This window comes from Pseudovirgaria hyperparasitica (assembly GCF_010093815.1).
Source record: "Pseudovirgaria hyperparasitica strain CBS 121739 unplaced genomic scaffold EJ05scaffold_3, whole genome shotgun sequence".
NCBI classification, from domain to species: Eukaryota; Fungi; Ascomycota; class Dothideomycetes; order Acrospermales; family Acrospermaceae; genus Pseudovirgaria; species Pseudovirgaria hyperparasitica.
In genome coordinates this window covers 454,614-470,004 of record NW_022985551.1, presented here as the reverse complement: position 1 = coordinate 470,004, position 15,391 = coordinate 454,614, and the positions used below count along the sequence as shown (strand labels likewise).

Below are 15,391 nucleotides of genomic sequence, written 5' to 3'. Positions count from 1 at the left end.
GGCAGGCAGTGCAGGCAGTGGAGAGAGTGAGATGGATGATGATACAGGCACGACGGGGGGATGAAACGCGTGTGAGTGACAGACAGGCATGGATGGTCATGATGCTCAGATGCTGGAGGATGGCGGTAGTAGAGACAGCAGAGATTGGCGACATATGAGCACATGCGAGAGAGGGTGGAGGAGCACGCAAGAATGAGGATCGACGGACGGACGGGCAGCGAGCCATACGTCCATACGTTCATACGTCCATACGTCCATACGTCCATACGTCCATCATACATCCATCCATGGGCGAGAAAGGGGCTGTTCTGTTGCTGCGTTGGACGGTCAGACTGCGCGGTAGAGGAGCGAGTGCGTGGTGGTGGCTGCAGCTGCAAAAGCTTAATAAGGGCTGCTAACGGGCATAATCTACTTTCTGCTATAGCCATACCTGCTATGCTACCTAGTCGGGTACGTCGTGGTGGAAGGTGTAATTCCAGGCTGACATGCGCCGTAATCTATGCCGAGTCATGGCTTGAAGCAGACAAAGACCCAGTGTGGAGTGTAGTCTAGCTACTTCGAGGCATCTTCTGCCTGTTTTGCATACCTTAGTAATCCCCCGTCATGTATCCATCCACTACTGTCCAGCACGCCCAATGCCGTTTAAGCTTTCCCGGCTGCCTTGGTGGACGACGCCGCCGTTTCTTCTCGACCTTCTTTGCAGTCAATCAATTAATAGTTGGCAGCACACTCTCCTCACACATGATGACTATATCCACCACTCTCATCTTTCACAGTCACTTTGCCGGACTCGTGGCCTGAACGGCAGATGCAGCTAGTCCGTACGCAAGCGAAGATTGATGCGTCTGAAAGAAGACTGCCATTATGTAGATGCTGGCTGCTGGCTGGTAATTAAGGGGGGTTGTATGCAGGCTATAGGGCGCCATATAGGGCTAACCTTAGGGGGGTCGTCGTCGTCTTTAGCGCCTACACCCCCCCAATTTCGCGCGGCAGTGGCAGCTAATCATTCGCTGGTTGGCGCGTTTGGAGCCCGCAATTGCTGCTGCTGGCTGGCTGGCTGGCTGCCCCTGAGATCCCACCGGACCTTTCTGCCTTTTTTTTCACCACCCACTAATTACACTGCATACGCTACTACACTATTCTTCTTCATTCACTCACTCACTCTCCTCCATCCGTGAAACAACTCTCAACTATACTCCACCTTTCAAACCTTACTCTCCCTCTCTCTCTCCATCCATCCACTAATCACAGACTACTACCACTACCACTCTCAGACCCTCCGAAACGGCCCGCTCCCTCCTCAATTGACTTTCCACCGCTCGCCTGCCCACTATTGATTCGACCTTTTCGCTCCACCTCACTTACCACAACAACAACAACAACAACCACCACCCCGGGCCTTGTCGTCTCGTCTTCTTTCGCATTACACCCTTCATCCTGACTGACTGCTTCCGGCTCTCTGTTCAAGACTGGACGTCCAATCCCGTCCATGCCTTGACATGCCCGCCGTCTGATCCCGCTTTCGCTTTTCGCTCGCATCCCTACAACTCACTTCCCCTTCCGTCAAACCTTCATTCACCCTTTCAGCCTCCTGACGGTCCGTCGCTCGGACTGCCGTCTGCTGCTGCCATGCGCGACCAATCGCCGCCGAGGACACCGCCCAATGCGGACGGAAGAAGGATCCGGCAAGCTTCTGTGCGCCAGCTCCATTCCCACCACGCTGGGCCTGACGAAACCTTCTTTCACGACCATGCCTCTCCTGTCCAGCGCCATCATCACCATCAGCTCCAGCATCACCAGCATCATCATCATCGGTCCGACAACATGGACTCTTCTCCACGCGACTCCCATGATCTTGCCATGGATCATCACACCAGGGACTCTGTCGTCGACAACATGCTGCTATCCTTGGACCAGATATCTTCCACCGGCCTCGGCGCCTTTTCTAATCCTGTCCCTCCCTACGCCTCCCTTGACGACGATGACGGCGACGACGACGAGAACGACAACGACAACGAAGAGTACTACACCCATGACACTCACTACGCGCCTCATCCTCATCCTCCGCCTCCTCAAAGACCGCCTCGAGCTCGTGGCCATACTTACTCGTCCTCCAATCCCTCCGACTATGATCCCAATCCTACTACTACTGCCCACCACCACATCTTCACCTATCCCGACTACCACCAACACACTCGACAGAGCAACAGCACCTCCAAATTCAACACCACACGCACAACAACAACCGATACACACTCTGTCTGGGCCGCGCAAGAGCAGCAGCAGCAGCAGCAAAGAAGAAGTCACAGTCGAGGTCCACGACAGGGCAGCAAGAGCAGTGCTTCCTCGAGCATGGACTACGGTCAGAGGCTGCCGTTGACGGCTCCTCGTCCACGCCGTGTTCATAGATCGGCTAGCCTCGACATCAACTGTGGTCCGCTGCAGCAGCAACAACATCAACAACAACACGTTCTTCACGACCCTCATGCCGACCTGTCTGGCGTCATGGGGCGTGGTCGACCGGTACCCGTCACCTACCACAGCTTCGAGGCTGCCCCTTCACCGACCGTCTACTCTGGACCACAGCGGTTTGGCGATACACCCCTAGGCTCTCCCGCATTTCCTCCCCAGCCCATCTGCGCTCCTCCACAGATTCCCTCCTCGCGAAGAAACAGCATTCGTTCTGCGACGAGCAGGAGTAGGAAGCCCTCGAGAAGTGCATATCCGGATGCTGCCGTCATGGCACAGGCAAACGAGTTCTACCGAGCAGCCGCTCGCGATGGCGCTCATGACCCCATCGCTCCAGGTCCGAATGTGATGAGCCACCACCTGAAGCACGGCACTGACGCTGCTGCTGCTGCTGCTGCTGCTGTCAGTCAGTCCTCGCCCAAGGAAAAGCCCGGCTTTTTCCGTCGAGTCTTTGGCGGCTCGTCGCGGAAGGAGAATAATCAACCAGCCGCCGCCCCTCCCCCACACACTGCCGGCCAGTCTGTTGAATCAAAGAGAGTGGACGATCGCCCAAAGACTATGCAGCACGGCCCTCCTTCTGCTGCTGCTGCCCGAAATATGCCGGCCACTGTTGGGCGTCCGGCCTCCAAGACGCTCTCCAAACCGCCCCCTCCCTCCTCCTCCTCCGTCATCAACCATTCTTCTTCTTCCGCCGACCAGACATCTAACCATCATCAACAACCCCAGGTCTCCGCGCCACCACCACCCACCCTAAACAAGAAGCATTCCTCCTTCTTTCGCCGCCGCAAGAAGTCGGTCGTCGAGACCTTGCCACCCACCCTGGTGCCGCTTCAGCTTCAAGCCATCCGGAATGCAAACGTCGATCGTCCACAAGACAGTCCCGGTGCCAGCAGCCTGTACAAAGCAATCGATCCGTTCCTTCATGATGATGACAACGCTGCCCGAATCAACTCTGTAAGCGCACCGCGTCAACACAGCGGCAACTCAAAACCAGCAGACGACGACGACGACGACAACACTCCTCCCATGCCCCAGCACGACGCAAGAAGAGTACGCGAGGGACAGGGTGTAGACTACTCGTGGCGTGGTGGCACAGAACAATATTACAGTGACGATCCCCCACCACCATCTCGCGGCCGTCTCGCGAAGAATTTCGACAACACAATGAACTCGGATGGGCCGAAGCTCAAGCTCAAGGTCAAACGCGGCAAGGTCATACCAGCCAGCGAGCAAGACACCACCTTCTTGGCCGACAGCAGCGGCGCAGAAGACCGAGAACCGACCGGCAAGCCTGCTACAACGACCTTGTCGACGCTCGGTCCGAAATCGCCGACCCATCCAGCATCGTCATCGTCATCATCATCCACCACTCCATTGCGATCCCCTGCCGCGGCGGCGGCGGCAGACGTGCCGACTCCAAAGGCAAACTCGGCAGAGAAACGTGCCAAGCAGAATGAATTTCGCAAACTGCAGCAAATCGACACGAATGTCGGTTCCGCGGGCGCCAGCACTAGCAGGCAGCAGCAGCAGCAGTCTTCGCGCGCCATCGCCGCCAATCGTCTCTGGCTAGAGCCGACCTCTTCCGACGAGAAGCTGGACCAGGACGCGCTGCTGCGATCGCCGACGACGACAACGACGACCATGTACGAGGATGCGCGGAGCAGCCAACCTGCCTCTGCCGCCGCCGGCCATCGCTCGCCATGCTCGGCAACCGACGAGTTTTATTCTACGACAAGCCTACCCATTGTGCAAGTCAATAGCACTGAAGCTGCTGCTGCTGCTGCTGCTGCTGCTGCAGGGCGGCCAAATCATATTACCGACCACGACAACGACGAACATGACGACCACGACCCCCACGATGACCACGAGCCCACCGAAGAGGATCGTGACAGGGCTGCAAAGATCTTTGGCGGTGATGAAGAGTTTACCAGCAAGTTCAAGGCCGCCGCCTGGCTCGGAGAGGCGTCCAAGAAGGCATCCAGGACTCGCAAGGCCTACATGGAGCTCTACGAATGGTCTGGCCAGAGCATCGTCTCGGCTCTGCGCGACATGTGTACCAAGCTGCTCCTCAAAGCCGAGACCCAGCAGGTCGATCGTGTCCTCGCGTCGTTTGCGCTGCGCTGGTGGGACTGCAACCCGAACAATGGCTTCAAAAGTACCGATCTCGTCCATGCCATCACCTACTCCATCCTCCTGCTCAACACCGATCTGCACATGGCCGACATTGAGCAGAAGATGACGCGCGCTCAGTTTGTCAAGAACACCATGCCAACCATGCGTCGCCTCGCCGAGGAGGCAACAGCAGGACAACAACGACAACAACAACAAGAAGACGAAGCGGACGAGCTTGCCGCCACGATCAAAGCTATGAATCCCCACCGCAAGGCCGGAGAGGAGCAGAGAGGCTTTGTCCCGTGGGTGCAATGCCCAGAGCCCCCGCCGATCCGTCCTCGATCGGGGCGCACGACACCCAGCGAAGATAACAACAACAACAACAACAACAACAACAACGACCGCCCTTCTCTGGAAAGCAAGCGATCGCGCAACCGTCTCTCGATCCGACCGCCTGCCTTTCGCACAGATTCAGACGACGCTCCGGCAGCCAACGCGCATGCCGACAACTGCACCGTCCTGGTCAAGGCACCATACGAAGGACCGCTCAAGGGCTGGGAGACGCAGGTGGAGATTGTCCTCAAGGAGTTTTATAATTCCATCCGCAACCATTGCCTGCCACTCTACGGCGCAGAGCAGGAGCAGTCTGCCTACACAACAGCAACAAAGTCCTTGGCTGTCGGCTCGCACCTGAGACGGACACCCAGCGTTCTTAGCAAGGCAAACTCGGAGCATCTGAGCTATAGCGGCCGTTCGGTGGACTTTCGGACTAGCCATGCCCGGTACAACTCGAAGAATCGCTCGCGCCCTCATCTCTATCCAAACTCGACGGTCGGCTCGTCTCGCACCAGTCTGGACGACCAGTCCGTGTGGAGTCCGGCCCAGTCGAGTACGTGGAGCAAGTACTCGCTGGGCAAGACGCAAGCCTCGATGATGTCTGTCGACTCCTTGGGTTCGCATTTTGCCGCGGCCGACTACCAGCAGTCGATCGGATTCGCCAACGCGCTCAGCCAGGCCATCATCCGCGAAGAGGGCATACCCAACTCCCTCAGCAGCGAAGAGTTTACCAAGGTCGCACCGCTGCTGGAGGATGAAAGCCTCGAGCTCGCTGGCGCCCCCTGGGCCAAGGAAGGCATCCTGAAGCACAAGCATCTCATGGACGCGCCCGACAAGAAGGCCAAGGACCGTGGCTGGAGCGAATGCTTTGCCGTGATTGAAAAGGGCTACATGCGCCTGTTTTCCTTTGGCATGAACTCCAAGTCGCTGCGACACAAGAACAAGTCGAAGCTGTCGGGCGGCGGCGGCGGCGTCGTCGTCGGTGGTGGCAACTGGGCGGAGAATGCGGAAAACATGGGAAGCTTCCTGCTGCGACAGACGATTGCAAACGCCCTGCCCCCGCCAGGCTACTCCAAGACGCGGCCAAACGTCTGGGCCCTCTCGCTGCCCGGCGGCGCCGTCCATCTCTTCCAGGTCGGCACCGTCGATATCGTGAGAGAGTTTGTCTCGACCGCCAACTACTGGTCCGCCCGCCTGTCCAAGGAGCCGCTCACCGGCGGTGTCAGCAACATCGAGTACGGATGGGGCGAGAACGTCATCAACTCGGCGCTGATCCGCCCCGAGAGCAGCGCCGCCGCCGCAACAAACCACCACCACAACAGTGTTTCGCTTCCGCGCGCGAGCACGCAGTCTTCCATCCGCAGCTCGCTCGACTACCAGGGCAATGTCCGTGCCCGGCTGCCCGGCGACAAGGTGCACATTTCCGAGTGGAAGCCGCCTGTGAGCTCGATGATGGCCAGCACGCTGCTTGCCGTCGACCAGCTGCGCGCGCTGCAGGCGTATGTGCGCAACATTGAGAGCGAGCTCGCGCGACACAACGACCTGCGCCCGCCGATGCTCATCGCCTTTAGCCCGCGACACCCGAATGCCGGCAAGGCGCTGGCGAACTGGGAGAAGAAGAGCAGCTATCTGCTCAAGGAGATTGTCAAGTTCCGCACCTACATTGAGGCCTTGCAGAGCGCCGAACGCGCCAAGCTGAAGATTGCCCGCGAGAAGGACGCGGAGCGGGCCAAGGCGCAGGAGCACGATCCCCTGAGCGCCATGAGCGTCGAAGTCGACGACGGCGGCATCGATCCCGCCATCGGGCGCTACATTTCGTGAATCTGCCCTGATGTCCTGTCCTGATGGCGTCCTGTCCTGATGGCCTGATGGCCTGATGTCCTGACGTCCTGATATCCTGATGGTCCTGACGGGGAGGACATTACACACCCACACATATACATAATTCAGGCGTACTACTTTCTTTGTTGGCTGATACCCCCTTCCCTCTCTCCTTTTTATTTTGGCTTGGAATCTCCACTTTGCATTTCATGCACCCTTTTCCCCCTCTTCTAATATGTCGTCGCTTCCCGCCTGCCTAGCACGGCTCCTTTTTTTGTCTTCTGCTTTGTGATGAATGAAAGCCACGATTTCACGACGAGACGGGACTTGCGACCTTTTTTTCTTTCGTTGGTGGCCGGCACTGGCTATGGCACGCATGGTATGGTGTGGCATTGCATGGTATGGCCTGCATGGTGTGTGGCATGGAAGTATTGTGAGGCTGTATATACAACATGGTAGTTGAGAGAGAGAGAGAGAGAGAGAGAGAGAGAGAGAGGGCATGTGTATCTACTACGTTCCTCCCCGAGGAACCAACCCCCTAATAGGACGATGCAAAGAAATGAACGTCTGCCAACCGCATCTTTTACGTGTTTTGCTACCCATTTTTTCCCACATTGGCTGGTTGCGCGTACTACTAAGTGAGTGAGTGAGTGAATGATAATATCATCATTAGCATTAACAACACAATCCACGAATTTGGGGGGGCGTTCTATTTTTATGGTTTTCCTCTTATCCATCTTGGCTATGGTGGTATAATAATAATGATGACTAAAATCATCTTACATGGTTGTTGGGTACCCTTTCTCTTCTTTTTTCCATGATTTCATTGATTTTGTATGTATGTATGTATGTATGGATGTATGTATGTATGTATGTATGTATGTATGTATGCTCAGGTCCTCTTTCGGCGATGATGTATGTTTAGAGTACGTGCTCTTGTTATGGATGGGGTAGATGGATGGATGGATGGATGGATGTATAGATAGATGGATGGATAGATAGATAGAGTGTAGATAGATTTAGAGAATGGAGGGGGTTTGGGTTGGTGGGTTTAGGTTGGTAGAGATGGATTGGGATTATTATACGAGGCTGCTATGGAGTAAAGAACAGGGTGTGTATATGTGTGTATGTGATTGGCTTCATATACATATATATATTATATACTCTCTCTAGTAAACTCCTCTCGGCGGGGTAGAAGACCGAAAATTCGCTTTATTTTCCAACTTCTCGTTCTAATGGATTAATATAAAGTCTTTTTTTTTTTTTTTTATATAGTAAAAATATAGGCCGTCCGTATCTATCTATTCTTGTTTATATATATATATATATATATATATATATATACAAGTATTAATATAACGGGTAAGAAGAGATAAAGAAGGTAGGGGGTAGGTAGTAGTAAGTAGTAAAGTAGGGAAATCGAACTTGGAAATATAGTAAGTAGTAGTAGTAGTTGATGGAATTCTTTCGAGTTTTACTAGTGTCTAATGAGAAAGAGAGAGATATGTATACATGTCGTTTATAGATAAGAAAGAAGAAGAAGAATAAGGATATATCTTGTATGTATATCCCGCTCTATGTGCGAAAAATAACTAATCAGGGGGTTGACATTGTTTCTTCTTTGGCCTATGTATCTTTTTTTTTCTTCTACGCGCTACTACGCTTCTGGTAGATTATACGAGCAAGAGGACCTCTGGGAGGATGGCGAGTTGCATGCATGTATGCTCTCAGCCTTGTTTTTGTCCCCCCTGGGCAACCGCCACACACCGCTGAGATTCCCCACCGTAATCTCGATCGCGCGCTGAGATGGTCCGTCTGTATGCGGGTTAGATTGTTAGATTGCCGCCGGGCGCTAGGCTGGATGGGGTAGTTTGTCGGCTGCCGGATACGAGATGGCGGTGCTAAGCGAAGGGGCAAAATCAATCAATGCGCTCGCTCCTCGTCTTTTTTATTCGAGGCCAAGGCGGGATGATGGTGGTGGTGGTGGTGGTGATGGCATTTGTGGTATGGGGTGCGTGTGGCTGACTGGGTTTGTTTTGGGTCCTTTGGGGGAGGAGCGGGAGTATAAAGTGTCGTGGGATGGCTTGGTTGGGAGAGGTTCAGGTGTCGAACTTACGAAGGGTTTTTTTTTTTTGGTTGTTTGTTGGTGGAACGACAACGACATCGACATCGACATCGACATCGCCCACCATCATCATTCATCATGTCGGGCCGGAACTGCTCGTACATCACCGGCTACGTGGATCCCGACTTTCCGAACCCAGGCGGGCCGAATGATTCCTGCATCATCATCTACGGGTACGTATTTTGAATATACTTCCCATATTCCTCCATTCCCCCATTCCTTGATTCCTCAATTCCCCCATTCCCCCATCCCTCCCTCCCTCCATTCCTCCACCCCACACCCAACACCCCCCTATCCCCCCTATCCCCCCAGTCCAATCCACCCCTAACCCACAACCCCAGCTACACCCCCTCCCTCCCCCTCTGCATCCTCGCCCTCGCCCTCTTCTCCGCCGCCCTGCTCGCCCACACGCTCCTCCTCCTCCGCCACCGCACATACTACCTCTCCACCCTCCCGCTCGGCCTCGCCTTTGAAATCACCGGCTACGCCGCCCGCACCCTCTCCAGCCAGCGCAGCCCGTACTCGGTCCCGTACTTTGTCATCCAGTACTTTTTCATCGTCACCGCGCCCGTGTTTATCTCTGCTGCGATTTACACGCTTGTTAGTGTGCTGATGGTGCGGTTTGGTGGTGCTGGGGGGGTGGGGGAGGGGGGAGAAGGGGGAGAAGGGGGAGAAGGGGTAGGGGATGGGAACGGGCGAGCGAAAAAGGGCATCAAGATCCTCGGCCTCGGCCCCCGCGCCGTCTTATGGCTCTTCATAACATGCGACATCCTAACAACAACAATCCAAATCGCCGGCGCCGCCCTCGTCGGCACAGCATACTCCAACCGCCGCGACCCCACTACACCAAACAACATCCTGCTCGCCGGCCTAGCCATCCAAGTCGCCACCTTCGCCGCCTTCTTCGTAGTTCTCGGTCTGTTTATACGTAGGAGCTGGCGCGCGATGGACGGGCGGATGAGGAGGTTTGTCGGCGGCGCGGTGGTCGGGGCGAGTGGGGCGGTGTATGTGAGGACTTGTTTTCGGTTGGCGGAGACGGCGGGGGGGGTCATGAGTGGGGTTAGTACGCGGGAGGGGTTCTTTGCGGGGTTGGAGTTTGTGCCTGTTGTGCTTGCGGTTTGGGTTTTTGTGGGGTGGTTTCCCGGGTGGTATTTGGGGGGGAAGGGGGGTGGTGGTGGGGGGGGGGGGGGGGGGGGGGGGGGGGGGGGGGGGGGGGGGGGGAGGGAGGGGGTGTGAGGTGAATGGGGTTGTGCTGGGATGGGTTTTGTATGTCTAGATAGACGTGAGGTTTCTGTGTACTTCTGGCGTGGAGTATCGAGGTGTGAATGTGTAGCGTTGGCGTATAGTAGCGTGATTGATACTAATACTAACTACCAAGCACGAAGTAGCAGCAGAAGCATGAAGCAGAAGCAGAAGCAGAAGTAGAAGTTAAAGAAAAACACAATATAAAACATTCCTAAAGCACAAGTAAGAACAACACGTAAATACGTACATCCGTACACATACACCTCCAACGAACCAATTCCAGCAAGGAAACCACGCAGCAACAACAGCAGCAGCAGCAGCAGTAGAAGACAGTTATATTTCAGACGTTGAAAACTCCCCCCTTTCAAACAGAAGTCTACGACCCTCCCTTCCTTTGCCCCTATTCCGTTCCCCGTCAACTATCCTTCGCCCAGCAACCATTTGCCTAATCGTGTAATTGGCTAATCAATAATCCACACTCAAGCCCTCACTCCGACACCAAATGGGCAATCTTTGCAAGAGTGTCAAACTTGGCAGGCACAGCCGTAGGATCAAAATTCTCATTCTCGGCGTAATGGATCGTGCGCATGCCGCATTCCATAGCCGGTACCATGTCTCGTTCCTGGCTATCCCCAATGTAGACCATGTCTGTCGCCTGGATGTCCAAATGCGCAAGGACTCTGGGAAACAGTCCGTCGACCTTAGCCACGCCGAAGCGGTTGGTAGTCGCGAGAAAATCAATCTTGTCGCTGAGCCCTAGCGCCTCGATGGTGCGCTCTTGCGCATCCTGCGGGCCCTTCCGTGATGACGGCAATCTTCTTGCCCATCCGTCGCAGCTGGACGAAGAGGTCGAGAACATCCGGTTTCAGCTCTAGGATGCTGGTCAGGGTGTGCTCGTAGGTGTCAAGGAGTCCGGCGAGGAATTCTGGGCTGTTGGCAGTGGCAGTGAGAGAGAAGCTTGCGAGCAGGGCTGAGAAGCGCTCGCGGCGGTACTGGTGAGATGTCTTGCCGTCGCTGAAGGCGCCGGACGTTCCCTGGGACAGGATCTTCGAGTACGCTGATTTCAGGCAAGATATCTCGATTTGATGGGCGTTTGAGATTCGGGTTAGGGTTGCCGTAGTGGCGGCGCCGGAGGCCTTTCGGAACTCGTGAAGGGTGTCATCAAGGTCGAATCCGAACCAGGGGGATTGTCTCAGAGCGCGACGAAGGTCTTTGGCCTTGTCGTCCATGCTGCGCCAAAGCTCGATGTATCGCTTTCCGATCCGGAGTTCGATAGCGGCCTTCTCGGCGTTAGAGACCGAGTGGCTTGTCTTGGCAATAGATGGTCCGTTCACGCTGGCTGCCGAAGACAAAGGCCGACAGGGGACTCCTGAAGTGCAACATCTGCTCGTCAAACGGTACTTATATACGCTCCCATCGCTAATGCGAGCCAGAGTGAGAGGGAGCGGCGACATGGAGGCGCACGCAGCAGGTGTGACCAGACGTGAGCATATACAATCGGATACAATCCGAGGTACTAGATTAGGATTGTATGATTAGTCACCCCAAAAGTATAGATTAAGCTTGGAATCTACGCCAAGGGATTAAGATTACTTATATTAGATTAACTTGCTTATATAATAATTACCTAATTAGGAAGGAGATAGAGAAACCGAGAGATAAGTATATCTAAATATAGTTACTTATAGATGACTTTAAGTCAAAAACTGAGGAAATAGCTAAAATCCGAGCTTTTTTAATGGAATCACCCTCTACCGAGTTAAGTCGATTACCGTATAGAATAGAAAAGTATATTATTAGCCTTACGACTTAGGCTATAAGTTAATAAGTCCTTTTTCTATCTACGACTTTAAGTAGAGTACTAGCCGAATGTTAGGCACGTGAGGAGCACGTGGCCTGCCAGTTGATTCTACATGTGTGTAGTAGTCGTATATAAGTAGTGTGCTCCACCCTTAAAGTAGTAGCTTTAAGATTCGGTCCTTTTAGTATAGTTGGTTGGTATATAGAGCCTACCTCCTTATATAATTATTAGGGCTAACACTAGGATAGACTTAACTAGAATACTATAGTCTAGTACGGTCCGTGATAGGTAGACCTAGGGTAAGCCAGCTAGAATAAGCGAGACTACTATATAAGTAGGCCGTATATACTTAATTTCTACTCTTTAAAAATTAACCTCGTTAGAAGAGTAGACTACCCTTTTAAATATATTCCTAAATCCTTCTATAACCTATTAGACTACTATCCTATATCTATAATTCTTATATTTTAATTTCTCTTTATATAGCACGACGGTAGTTTATAGAAATAGCTCTAACTACTTATTATAATACTCGTGGTACCGCCTCTTATAGTAGACCTTCTCCTAATCTAAACGAGGAGAATAGTCTATCTATAACTATCTCTACCGATAACTATACCTTATAGACTATCATACTAATAACTCGTATAATATTCCGTATAACTATAGAAGATATTATAGAATATAAGAATAGAGTCTATTATACTCTATCTCGGTCTAGTTCGAACTATACTAGACCTAACCTTAATATAAGGCTAGACCTTATTAATATTAATAAGTTAATCTATTAGAATCGCCTAATATTAACTATACCTTATAATAACGTATATACTAGACTACACGAAGAGAGGTAATAATAGATTTAACTTAAGTAATAACTACGCGAACTTAATGAAGCTTAAGAATATACTACGAGACTTAAAGCTATATTATATACTTTAGTTCTAGTAATAACTAATCTATATTTATATAGATCTATACTAACTAAAACGATCTATCCTAGTCTACTACTATCCTAATTACCCTAACCTAAGAAACTACCTTACTTTAATAGTAAAAGTAGAAAGAGTTTCCACGTATAGACTTACTAATATAGCTGATTCTTCTATCTATTTACGAACGATAGTAATAAAATTAGATTCGTCTAGAACTACCTCGACCCGACGCCTTTAGAATGTTAGATAGTATACCGAATCGAATATTCTAAGGATACCTATAACTAGGACACGTTCACCGAATTTCTCCTCTAATATTTTAGCGATAGGGCTAAATAACACGACTAGGCCTAGGGCTATATCTTTAAGACTTAATAACGAGATAATTAGTTACCGTTATAACTCCTTAAATACCTTCGGCCTCTCTAGAGAGAAGCTAAAGAAGATCGTATAATTTAATAGTACGACGACTTTAAACGGTCCCTCGCCCTAAATATAAAGGACCGTCTCGACCTTATAATAATAATCTCTATAGACCTCTAAGCTCTTATAAATCTCGCGGAGCGATACTAGTATATAATAAATAATTAACGCCGTGCTAGTATATAACTATCTCTAATAATCTAATCTAACGTAAAATTATCTAACTAAAACCGATTTAGTAATAGATCTCGCGGGATGTTATAAGGCTACTACTACGTCTCGAATTTAAAACCACACGGATCGTATTATGGATCTCCCTACTAATTAATATATTAAGATATAAGAACCGACTTATATAAATAATCTAAAGTCACTTACTATACCTATAGTAGAATAGGCTATATAGTACCTAAGTACCGTTTGGGGAAGCTACTAAGTACTAATATAACTAACTAACTAGTTATATACTATAAGTACTAGTAGCTAGGATATATCACGTCTAACTACCTAGTATAGAATATAAAAAACTAATAGCCTATAAGAAACCCTCGCGACTTATAGGCGCGACTATAATAGAGGGGTAATCCGCTAAATAGTATATTAAACTATAGACTAGATCTATCAAGGTCTCTTATAGATAATATTAGACTATAATACTTAATAGTAGATCGGCTACTAACGTTATATCGATCTAACGAGCACGAGAACTTAACGCCAATATCTAAGCTCTAATAGATACTATATTCTATAGTATTAACGGTTCTATTAAGTTATATAGTATCTATACTATTAAATACGGTATCTAGGATAGCGGAGGGAAATAGAAACTCTACTACTTAACCTTTATCGTAGTAGATAGTCCCTTTAATATAATTCTAGGTATACCGTAGCTTAAGAAATATAACCTAAAACTAGACTTCCTTAAGAAGATAGCTAGCTAGCGTATAAACCTACCTTAATAGGAACTAGTATAGCTTATTAACGATAAATAATTCTAGAAAGATTATAAGAAGGCGATCTCTACTATCTATATACTCTTACTTACGTAAAATAGCGAGCTTAGTATTAAAGTAGATGAAAACCTACTATATTAGTATAAAATATACTAATATATCGCGTTAGCAATCGATTTCTCTAAACTACCTTAATACTAATCTACTAACCTTACTATTAATCTTAAAGACGGCTAGTAACCTCTATATAGACCTATCTACCCTCTTTTAGAACCTAAGTTATAAGCCCTTTAAGAATATATTAAAAAGAACCTTACGTAAGGATAGATTAGGTCTAGTATATTTCTAGCCGGAGCTCTAATCCTCTTTATAAAGAAGAAGAATAGGAGCCTCTATCTATATATTAACTACCGTAGCCTAAATAATATTATACGAAAGAATCGTTATCTACTATCTCTTATCTCTAAGTCTATTAATAGACTAGGACGCGTAAAGATCTTTACTAAGCTCGATCTATGTAACGTCTACTATTACCTTCGTATTAAGAAAGGTGACGAATAGAAAACGGCTTTTAGGACCCGTTATAGATACTTTAAGTATACTATAGTCCCTTTTAGACTAACTAACGCGCTAGGCACCTTCTAAGCGTATTGTGGTGAGCCATCGCTACGTGTGTCCCTTGAGTAAATGGCTGTGTTCCTAGTATAGTAGTCGCGACGAACTCACAAGTATCTCTCCCAGGTATTATAAGTTCTCTTTGAACGCACGACTTCTTATTAGTTCTCTTTTACGATAGGACGGGTCTATATAATACTCTTAATTAATTCTTTAATAGCTAAGCCTAATAATCAATACCCATAGAGGCCCATGAACGTAAGAAAAGGTCGAATAGTCGAATATTAGTAATGGGGGAAGCGTGCCGAGTAGAATGACCAAGGAAAACGCCCTCCTTAAATATATAATAAAGCCATGTAATCGAGCTAGGGACACATATATATAGGGCTATAGGAGCGGCCTTCTATATATACCTCCCCGGCCCATAGAACTACTACCCTTAGTAGTATAGTAACCGTGTGAGAAACCGTGTAAAGAACGCCTAAAAGAAAGACCTTAATACGAATAAAATGCGCCCCTAGTAAACCTCTCGGCGCGGGTAAACCTTAGCCCGGAT

The 15,391-nt window shown here is 50.0% G+C and overlaps 3 protein-coding genes across 3 annotated transcripts; 2 read left to right on the top strand and 1 right to left on the bottom strand.

Annotated features, from left to right (window-relative positions):
- Positions 1 to 1,839: 1,839 nt before the first annotated feature.
- On the top strand, positions 1,840 to 6,657 carry EJ05DRAFT_424805 (uncharacterized protein; the record flags this gene model as incomplete). Its single annotated transcript, XM_033741491.1, has 6 exons — positions 1,840 to 1,953; positions 2,551 to 2,814; positions 2,881 to 2,991; positions 3,169 to 3,910; positions 4,223 to 4,747; positions 4,901 to 6,657. Coding segments are annotated over 6 exons (3,513 nt in total), but the record flags the coding sequence as incomplete, so codon positions are not given.
- Positions 6,658 to 8,941: 2,284 nt separating this feature from the next.
- Positions 8,942 to 10,288, top strand: EJ05DRAFT_491737 (uncharacterized protein; the record flags this gene model as incomplete). Its single annotated transcript, XM_033745995.1, has 4 exons — positions 8,942 to 9,036; positions 9,205 to 9,502; positions 9,581 to 10,011; positions 10,249 to 10,288. 4 exons carry the CDS (start codon positions 8,942 to 8,944, stop codon positions 10,286 to 10,288), a joined length of 864 nt encoding a protein of 287 aa, XP_033603258.1.
- A 307-nt stretch (positions 10,289 to 10,595) lies between these two features.
- EJ05DRAFT_491736 (uncharacterized protein) lies at positions 10,596 to 11,337 on the bottom strand (the record flags this gene model as incomplete). The annotated part of the gene is made up of 2 exons (XM_033745994.1): positions 10,596 to 10,883; positions 10,918 to 11,337. The coding sequence occupies 2 exons, from the start codon at positions 11,335 to 11,337 to the stop codon at positions 10,596 to 10,598; spliced, it is 708 nt and encodes a 235-aa protein (XP_033603257.1).
- Positions 11,338 to 15,391: the final 4,054 nt, after the last annotated feature.